The following is a 10,578-nucleotide window of genomic DNA, read 5'->3' on the forward strand; positions in this document are numbered from 1 at the left end:
TGAAGGAAATCAGTAGTAATTTTAAAGTACCCTGGAGTTTCCCTCTGCTCATTTATCTCCCAAATCTATAGTTCATGTTTTCTTTCTATGATATCCTCTTCCTTCCTTGGGTCTCTTACTTCAGGGTACATCAGAATCAACTGGAGTGTTTTTTAAAATACAGATTGCTGAGCCCCATCCTAAAACTTTGAGGTCTAGAGTGAGGCTGAAGCATTCATAGTTCTAACAAATACCCAAGTAATGCTCATGCTGCTAGTCTGAGGACCTTATTTTGAGAACCACTGCTCTACTAATAATGGTTTCAAATCAGTGGTTCTAAACTCTTGTTGCACATTACAATTCTCTGGGGAGATTTCACAAACTAAAATTCCAAGGCTGCATCCCAGATCAATCAAATTAGAACACTGGGGAGAGGACCTCAGGGTGCCTTGCTTACAGTTTTTATGCTCTTCAAGTAATTCTAGGCTCCAGCTAGGGTTGAAAACACCTGTTTTAAATCAGTATCAACCAATTTCAGCTAAAATAATCAGGGTATTTTCCTATATTACAAGTCACTAAGAAAAAATAATAATTAGTTTTTTAAAGAGGAAAACATACTTGGCCTAAACTCAGTAAATAATCTTAGGGTATGTGGCTTTACATGTGCAAATGATGATATATGGTTCATTTGTGGAAATCACTAATATATGCCTAAAGGAAAGAATGGAAAATAAAGAAATGAAACACTCTTCTAATCATACAGGATTTTTGCAGCTTGAGTTAAAGCTTCTAGTAGCAGCATTACAGGAAGTGGTATATTTGGGACAACATAAGTGAAAGCAAAGATAGCGTGTTCTGGAAAATCATGTTGGAGAACCAAAATGAGTGATCTTAGTGATCATAAAGATAATGATACTGAAGGCATAGGTGCCACGTTTGAGTAACATTGTTTTAAAAAAGTGAAAATATCACAAAGCAATATTTCTAAAATAACTGAGGTTTTATAAATGTGATTTTAAATATGCATGTGTAACTTTTTGATACATTTGATATTGTCAGTAGACTATATATACGTGTGTGTGTGTGTGTGTGTGTGTGTAGTCATGTGGATTGGTCAAATGTATTGAGTACTAGCAATACAGATATGAAGCCATCGTTTAGAATCATCTTTGAAAGTGTATTTGAAATATATTCAAATATATTATAAATATTTTAATATCTTCAAAATATATTTGAGTTGGCCAATTTTTTTTCTGAGACAGTGTTTTGCTCCTGTTGCCCAGGCTGGAGTGCAATGGCGTGATCTCAGCTCACTGCAATCATGGCATCCTGGGTTGAAGCGATTCTCCTGCCTCAGCCTCCCAAGTAGGTGGGATTACAGGCATGCACCACCATGCCTGGCTAATTTTGTATTTTTAGTAGAGATGGGGTTTCCCCATGTTGGTCAGGCCGGTCTCAAACTCCTGACCTCAGGTGATCTGCCTGCCTCCGCCTCCCAAAGTGCTGGGATTACAGGCATAAGCCACCGTACCCCGTCGGCCAATATTTTTTATTCTGTCCACTCATGAACTTGGATAACATCTCATGTCCAGTGATATACAGAATTTTTGGCTAAAAGCATCAGAAATGTCTTCTGAAAGGGGTGCTATTTGAGCTAGCCTTCTTAAAATAAGTAGGCATTCATCAAATAACTAGAAAGTAGAAAGTTCTTCCAAACAGGAGAAACCACATGAGTTGTGGAATTGTGAAAAGAAAGCAAAAGGTGAGTAGTAAAAACGCCAAGATGAAAAAGTAATACACTGCTAAATGATGGTGACAACATCAAAAGATAAGGAAATTTTACTTTTATTCAGAGTATTTTCCAGATGATGCTTCCTCCAGTAACAGATCTCTGGAAACATCCTATTGCTCCTCACCCCTCTTCAGCCTTCACTTCTCTTCAGAAAAACTTGAAACTTTCGAAAATGATTCTAAATGATGGCTTAACATCTGTATTGCTAGTCCGCATCTGACATTCAAAAACTTTGTGTCATAGATTCCCATGAACAGTTAGAGATCTTAAAGCAGAAGATAACTTGTCACATAAATTTAGTATTTCAATTATCTATTGCTATGTAACATGCATCCAAAAAATGTAGTGGTTTCTAAAATCAATATTATCTTTCATGATTGTTTATTAATGAAGTGTTTCTTCTGCCTCACACGGCATTGGCTAAGATACAGGGATATTTACAAAATTCAAAATGTTTACTGAGTTGTCAGCCAGAGGCTTTAGTTCTCCTGCAGGTGGGACTCTCCACATAGCTACTTGGGTTTCTTCACAATAAGGTAAACGGGGTCAAAGAACGACTATTCAGGACAGGAAGTGGAAGAAACACAGAACCATGGCCGCTATGGTTGCTGTTTGCGGTGGTCTAGGGAGGAAGAAGGTGACACAGCTGGTAACGGCTGCTATCAGCCTTACACATCCCAGGACTCACACAGTGCTGTGGAGAAGAGGATTTTCACAATATAAACAGATATCCAGCAATGAGGATCTGCCCATTCCAATGGAAAGCCCTTATAAAGAACCTCTTAAGAAATGTATTTTATGTGGAAAGCATGTAGATTATAAGAAGGTACAGCTTTTGGCCCAGCTTGTTTCACCATTTACTGGAGGCATTTATGGAAGGCACATTACAGGTCTTTGTGTGAAGAAAGAGAAAGAAATAACAAAAGCAATTAAGAGAGCTCAAATAATGGGGTTTATGCTAGTTACATACAAGGATCCTGCATATCTCAAGGACCCTAAAGTTTGTAACAGCAGATATCAGGAACAACTTCTATCACGTTACCACCAATAAACTTATTTTACAGCAAAGAATGACTGTGCAAAAAGGTGAATGAGTAAGCTACAGATCTCTTAAGGCTCATCCATAGATGTTACGCAGTATCACTTGAGATGCATTCCATTCCAAACAGGTGAAAAAAAGCTGACTCTACCTTTCCTTAGAGGAGGGGCAAGATCACATTGCAAAGTGTATGTGGGATGTTAAATATAGTTATGGCCATCTTTGAAAATACAATGTACCACACACACAGAAGTCTAGCCATTAACCAATAAGTGGGGATTTCAAGGGTTAGCAGTAAATGTGATGACAATATTGTATAAAATTATATAAATTATTACATTTAAAAATCATCTTAAAGCATAAAGAGAAATCGAAAATTAGCCCAGACTGAGAAGGTAAAGATCTTTACTATTCTTCATCAGGATGAGGTAATATAGATAAAACCAGCTGCAATGTTGTCAGCTAAACAGTAGGTGCTGGACCGTAATAATTCCAACGAAGCAAAGTGGATCTGAGTTTTAATAAACAAATATATATATATTGACTTAATATATATTAAATATTTATATACAATTTTCTAGAAAATATTATATATATATATACATTCATGTAATTTTCCAGAACACCTTTTGTGGTCATGTCTTTCTTATTCAACTTGATTGTGGTAGCATTGGTGATAGCAGCAGGAGGATAACAGTAGAATCTATTTCTTAAAATCATAACATTTTTATGGGGACTTCCAGTTTCCAATTCTGCACGTAAAGAATTTGGAAGTCACCACTTTGTCCTAACAAGTAAAATGCTGAACAAACTGAAAACTCAACAATTCTTCTTAGATCCGTAAGAGAAGTGTGGTCACAAGGCAAACTGCTGTCCCCAAGATTGAAGGGACAGGTAGGTGGATACAGAGAATTACAACATAGCAGAGCAGAAACCTTTTTGGGAACCAAAGCTGATACAGGAAAATCTGGACTGTAATTGACAATTGCTGTAGGCAGAGCATGAACAACTCTGAGAGTTAAGAACTCCAAGGTGGACTGGGCATGGTGGCTCACACCTGTAATCCCAGCACTCTAGGAGGCCAAGGCGGGTGAATCACAAGGTCAGGAGTTCAAGACCATCCTGGCCAACATGGCAAAACCCCGTCTCTACTAAAAATACAAAAATTAGACGGACATGGTGGCATGCGCCTGTACACCCAACTGCTCAGGAGACTGAGGCAGTAGAATCACTTGAACCCAGGAGGCAGAGGTTGCAGTGAGCCAAGATCATGCCACTGCACTGAGCCTGGGCAACAGAGCAAGACTTTATCTCCAAAAAGAAAAGAAAAGAAAAGCAAGGCAAAGAAAAGGAAAGGAAAGGAAAAAAAGAAAAGAAAGAGAAAAGAAAAGAAGCCACCTCTATAACATAAAAGCACAAGGTAAAGCAGCAAGTGCTGGTGTAGAAGCTGCAGCAAGTTATCCAGAGGATCTAGCTAAAATAATTGATGAAAGTGGCTACGTTAAACAACAAATTTTCAATTTAGATTAAACAGCCTTATAGTAGACAAAGATGTTATCTAGGACTTTCATAGTTAGAGAGGAGAAGTCAATACACATATGAAAAGATGGTAACTTTAATCAGAGTTTTGTAGCTTTCCTCATATAGATTTTGTACATGTTTCCTTAGATTTATACCTAAGTATTTCATTTTTGTGGGTGCTAAAGCAAATAATATTGTGTTTTTAAACTTCAAATCTCACATGTTCATGGTCGATATATAGGAAAACAATTAATTTTTGGATATTAAGCTTACATCCTGCAACCTTGCTATAATAGCTTATTAGTTCCAGGAGGATTTTGTCAATTCTTTCAGATTTTCAACATTGACAAACATGTTATCTACAAATAAGAACAGTTTTATTTCTTTCTTCTCAATCTATATATTTCTTATTTCCTTTTCTTGCCTTTTTGCTAGCTAGGACTTAGTGTATGGTATTGAAAATATCCTCCACATCATGTGTCATTAGGGAAAGGCAAATTAAAGCAACAATGAGATACCAATATACATCTATGAGGATGGCTAAAACCCCAAACAGTAAAAATAGTAAATGCTCGCAATGATGTGGAGCACAGGAATTCTCATTCTTTCTTGGTGGAAATGTAAAATGGCACAGCCACTTTGGAAGACAGTTTCGTGATTTCTTCCAAAACTAAAGATACTTTACTATACAATCCAGCAATCACATCACCTCCTTGTTATTTACCCAAAGGAGTTGAAAACCTATATCCATATAGAAACTTGTACACAGATGTTTATAGCAGCTTTATTAATCACCAAAACTTGGAAGCTGCCAAGATGTCCTTTAGTATGTGAATGATTAAACTGTGATACATTGAGACAATAGAGTATCATTCATATGCTAAAAAGAAATGAGCTATCAAGCCATGGAAAGGCATTGAGGAAACTTAAATTCATATTACTAAGTGAAATAAGGCAACATTAAAAGGCTACAGACTATATTATTCTAACTATATGACATTCTAGAAAAGGCAAAACTATGGAGACAGTAAAAAGATCGGTGGGTTTCCAGGTGTTAGGGGCAAGGGAGGCGTGAATATGTAGAGTACAGAGGAATTACAGGGCAGTAAAAATACTGTGTGATAGTATAATGATGGATACATGCCATTAATACATTTGTTCAAATTCACAGAACGAATGTACCACACCAACGTAAACTATGGACTCTCAGTGATAATGATGTGTCAGTGTAGTTCATCAGTTGTAACCAATTTATCACTTTGGTGGGAGATGTTTATAACTGGGGAGACTATGCATATGTAGGGTATAAGGTTTATGAGATATCTCTGTATCTTTCTGTCAATTTTCTTGTGAACCTAAAATTGCTCTCAAAATTATCTTTTAAAAAATCATAACAGGCTGGGCATGGTGGCTCACATCCGTAATCCCAGCACTTTGGGAGGCCAAGGCAGGCTGATCATGAGGTCAAGAGATCGAGATCATCCTGGCCAACATGGTGAAACTCCGTCTCTACTAAAAATACAAAAATTAGCTGGGTGTGGTGGTGCACGCCCGTAGTCACAGCTACTCAGGAGGCTGAGGCAGGAGAATCACTTGAACCCGGGAGGAGGAGGTTGCAGTGAGCAAAGATCATGCCACTGCACTCCAGCCCAGCTACAGAGGGAGACTCTGCCTCAAAAAAAAAGAAAAAATAGTAACAACTACCATTTACTGAATTATTCGTCTATACTAAGTACTGGAAGCCATCATTTAATTCTCTTTCAACATTTAATTGTCACAACCACACTATGAGAAAAATACTACCACCTTAATTTTATAGAAAAGTAAAGCTTCAAGAGGTTGTACTTTTCCTGAAGTATACAGCTAACAACCCATAAAGATGGGGTTCTAGCTCAGGAGTTGACAGGTTTGTTGTTTTGTTTTCTGTAAAGGGCCAGACAGTAAACATGTTTGGCTTTGTGGGTCATCTGGTCTCTGTCACAACTAAATAAGCACTCTACTGTGCCACTGTAGCATGAAAGTGGCCAAAGATAATATGGAAACTAATGAGCAGGACTGTGTTTCAACAAACCATTATTTATAAAAATAAGCAGTAGATAAGATCTGGCCTGAAAGCTATAATTTTCTGACTCCTATTCTTGCTCAAGACTGATCTAAGTTTCTTGACTCCGATTTCATGAAAATATGTCTTTTATATTTTTACATCCCCATGCAACATCTAGCACACCGACCATGTTTGCCTAGGCACTCAAAAAAGATTTGTTGATGGAATGACCAATAAATATGACTAATACTAAATACCAAAAAGTCAACTAATACTTATTGGGCATCTACTATTTCCTAGGCACTGTTATAATCACTTGATATATGTCACTGAACAAAACAGAAATCCTTGCCTATGAGGAGCTTAAAATTTATAAATCTCCAACTTGTATAGCATAATTATGTGGGTTTCATATTACTGCCATAACAAATTACTGCCATCACAAACATAGTGGCTTAAAACAACACAATTCTGTTATCTTACTGTTCTGTAGGCGAGAAGTCCAACATGAGTCTCACCAGGCTAAAATGAAGGCATTAGCAGGGCTGTGTTCCTTTTTGGAGGATCTAGTGGAAGCTTTGTTTCCTCCCTCATTATGGTTCTTGGCAGAATTCATTCTCTAAACACAGTTCCCAGTGTCTCAGAACTAGCAACTTGGTGTTGAATCATTCTCCTGCTTGCATCTTTCTTTCTGACTACAGCCAGGAACTGTTCTCCAATTTTAATGACCTGTGTGATTAAATTGGGCCTACTTGGATAATCCAGTATAATCTCCCCATCTCAAGTTCTTTACTTTTAGTCACATTTGAAAAGTATCTTTTGTCATGTAAAGTAACGTATTCACAGGTGCCAGAGATTAGGACATGGGCATCTTTTGGGGGACATTATTTTGTCTACCACAAATACCATCATAGAATTTCATATTAAATCTGATGAATTTGATCTTTGCCAATGGATCATACTTCTAGTGAGTCAATATATGATATAAATAATAAATTACGTAATTATAAATATAATTATAAATCAATGTGTGATAATTCATTAATATCAGATAGAAAAAATTACACTTTCCCCAGCCTTGCTCAAATCTGTAGATTTGAGAATTGCTAATGCTCAAGCCAGTTCTAAATAATGCCAGCAGTTTTCAAAGACTCTTACCTAAAATTAAAAACATTAAAAACAAGTCTTTTTATCATAAGCCTGATGTATCTTGAATGAAATCTACATTTTGAACACACACTGTACATTATTAGCTCCTGCCTAAAAATAAGATTCCTACATGTCATTGAACTGAAGCACTGTCCCTGCCCTTGCCATGTTAGCTCAGGCCACTTGACTGGCCTCTGCCTTAGCTTTATGATTTGCCTTTCAGTCCCCTAACATCGACTAGAATTTTAGCTACAAAGCTGTCATCTTCTCTGATCCTTACCAATCCCCCCTACTGCATTTACATCCCAGGCACTGGTCAGGTCTTCCTCCAACTGAGATGGACAATATCAATCATAATGCAAGACTTTTAGCTCCAGGAGAGTTACTCTCTGGTTTGCCCAACCTTTTATTCATTGACAGGATCTAAACTGGCCCAAATTCCCCTAAGCCACAACATTGAGGCTTGGTCTACTCATCACTCTAGCTTCTCAACCTTAGGCCTACCCTTAAAGCTAGCCTAGTTCCCAAAATCCAACCCTATGTATATAATTTGTCTTCCTTAATGGCTCTACCATCTACCCATGGTCAAATTAAAAACCTTAGAGTAATATTCAATTCCACTCTGCCTTTATCCCCAACTTTAAGTCACCATATTGTACTGATCACCATGGAACAAAGCATAGAGAAAGAGGACTGGCAGGGGAAATAACAGTTTCTGTTAGAGAAAAAAGCCTACTTTTCACCCTGAGACATTCAGCAACCCTTGGCAATGAAGCACCCTCAGGTCAGGAGAGAATGTTCTTTATGATCTCTGGAATGAAAGGAGACTTTTGAAAGTTCTGCTTCTGGTTCAAGTAGAAAGAATATTAATCTTAGAGTTGTAAAGACCTGGTTTCTTTTATAGACTTTGCTGCCTATTTTGATTATTTTTTCAACTAGGAAATGCAAATAACACCTACCTCATGGAGTTGTTTTGAAAATTAAATAAGGTAATGAGTATGAAAGCACTTTGTAAAATGCGTGTATCAGCTGTTATCATTATGATTATCCCACTAATGCCCCCCTGTCTCCACTGCAACAAATATCACAACTGTTCAGGGTAAGGAGTGAATATTATAAGCTAATCATTCAGATTCATTCAAAAGACCATTCATTTTTGTTTTATCATATTAGCAGAGGTTATTTTACTCTAATCCTGTCCATCAAGTTACATTTTGGACAGAACTCAGTCTAATCCAACCTGCCAATATTCGGCTTGGCTCTACTTAAAGATTCATTCAACCACCTTCTCTGAAAGCACAAGCCAACATTTGTGTATGTTTGAATCATAAATCATATGCTAACAAGATGCCAAAAGCAGTCACCTCTTTTATGAATCAGTCATTGATTCCCAAGACTGAATTAGCCCCTTCTTCTTCTATTTTCCATCATATCTTGCCAACCCTGTGATAGCATTTGTAATATGGCATTATAATGGTGTCTTTGATATTCTACAAGAGATTGTGGCAACTCTAGGGTACAGAATTAGTCTTTTTATTCTCATTCATGACACAGTAGATAGCCAATACGTGTTTATTAAAACAAAGGAGGGAGTAGAAGGAGATCCACATTATAGGGGAAATTACCCCTTAAATAGTTACATTACTCTAGCATATTTTAGGTATGTAGGAATTTCAAATAAAGTAGAAGCAAAATAAAGAAAAAACATTCTTTCCAAAAATCTCCAGTTTACTTTTCTATAGCATGTTTAAGAGGTGTTATCAGATGTTTGTAAGTGCAATATAAATTAGGTTAATTATTCCAAACACTTTGCATTAGAGATATGTGAAAGAAGAAGCAGTTTATTTGAATCTCTCAGCTCTTGAGTGATATGTCCTGTGCCTTCTGGAGAAGGAGAGAGCTTAAGTTTTATTTAGAGAAAAATCTAGCATTACATCTAGAATATAGATGTGCTGGTGAGAAGCAAGATCAGAGAGGGAGGAAATTTTCTTATTTGGAAAGTTGTTCCTGACACCTTACACTAAAATTAACTCCAGATGGATTAAAGACTTAAACATAAGACCTAACACCATAAAAACCCTAGAAGAAAATCTAGGCAAAACCATTCAGGACGTAGGTGTAGGCAAGGACTTCATGACCAAAACACCAAAAGCATTGACAACAAAAGCCAAAATAGACAAATGGGACCTAATCAAACTCCACAGCTTCTGCACAGCAAAAGAAACAATCATTAGAGTGAATCGGCAACCAACAGATTGGGAAAAAATTTTTGCAGTTTACCCATCTGACAAAGGGCTGATATCCAGAATTTACAAAGAACTAAAACAGATTTACAAGAAAAAAACTAACAAGCCCATTCAAAAGTGGGCAAAGGATATGAACAGACACTTTACAAAAGAAGACATATGTGAGGCCAATAAACATATGAAAAAATGCTCATCATCGCTGGTCATCAGAGAAATGCAAATCAAAACTACATTGAGATACCATCTCACACCAGTTAGAATGGCAATCATTAAAAAATCTGGAGACAACAGATGCTGGAGAGGATGTGGAGAAATAGGAACACTTTTACACTGTCGGTGGGAGTGTAAATTAGTTCAACCATTGTGGAAGATAGTGTGGCGATTCCTCAAGGACCTAGAAATAGAAATTCCATTTGACCCAGCAATCCCATTACTGGGTATATATCCAAAGGATTACAAATCGTTCTACTATAAGGACACGTGCACACGAATGTTCATTGCAGCACTGTTTACAATAGCAAAGACCTGGAACCAACCCAAATGCCCATCGATGATAGACTGGATAGGGAAAATGTGGCACATATACACCATGGAATATTATGCAGCCATCAAAAACGATGAGTTTGGGTCCTTTGTAGGGACATGGATGAACCTGGAAACCATCATTCTCAGCAAACTGACAGAAGAGCAGAAGATCAAATACCACATGTTCTCACTCATAGGCGGGTGTTGAACAATGAGAACACATGGACACAGGGAGGGGAGCACTACACACTGGGGTCAGTTGGGGGGAAATAGGGGAGGGACG

At 37.4% G+C, this 10,578-nt stretch overlaps 1 protein-coding gene across 2 annotated transcripts; it reads left to right on the forward strand.

Moving 5' to 3' along the window:
* The first annotated feature begins 2,336 nt into the window (after window positions 1-2,336).
* Window positions 2,337-2,829, forward strand: LOC108293257 (28S ribosomal protein S18c, mitochondrial-like). 2 transcript variants are annotated; one of them, XM_017514571.2, is made up of 2 exons: window positions 2,337-2,618; window positions 2,662-2,673. In XM_017514571.2, the coding sequence occupies exons 1-2, from the start codon at window positions 2,364-2,366 to the stop codon at window positions 2,671-2,673; spliced, it is 267 nt and encodes an 88-aa protein (XP_017370060.1). In that variant the 5' UTR covers window positions 2,337-2,363. The 2 variants fall into 2 exon arrangements, with proteins under 2 accessions (XP_017370060.1, XP_037589392.1); XM_037733464.1 differs by having other exon boundaries at window positions 2,337-2,829.
* The last annotated feature ends 7,749 nt before the right edge of the window (window positions 2,830-10,578 follow it).

Source organism: Cebus imitator, unplaced genomic scaffold (genome assembly GCF_001604975.1).
Source record: "Cebus imitator isolate Cc_AM_T3 unplaced genomic scaffold, Cebus_imitator-1.0 Scaffold527, whole genome shotgun sequence".
Taxonomy (NCBI): Eukaryota; Metazoa; Chordata; class Mammalia; order Primates; family Cebidae; genus Cebus; species Cebus imitator.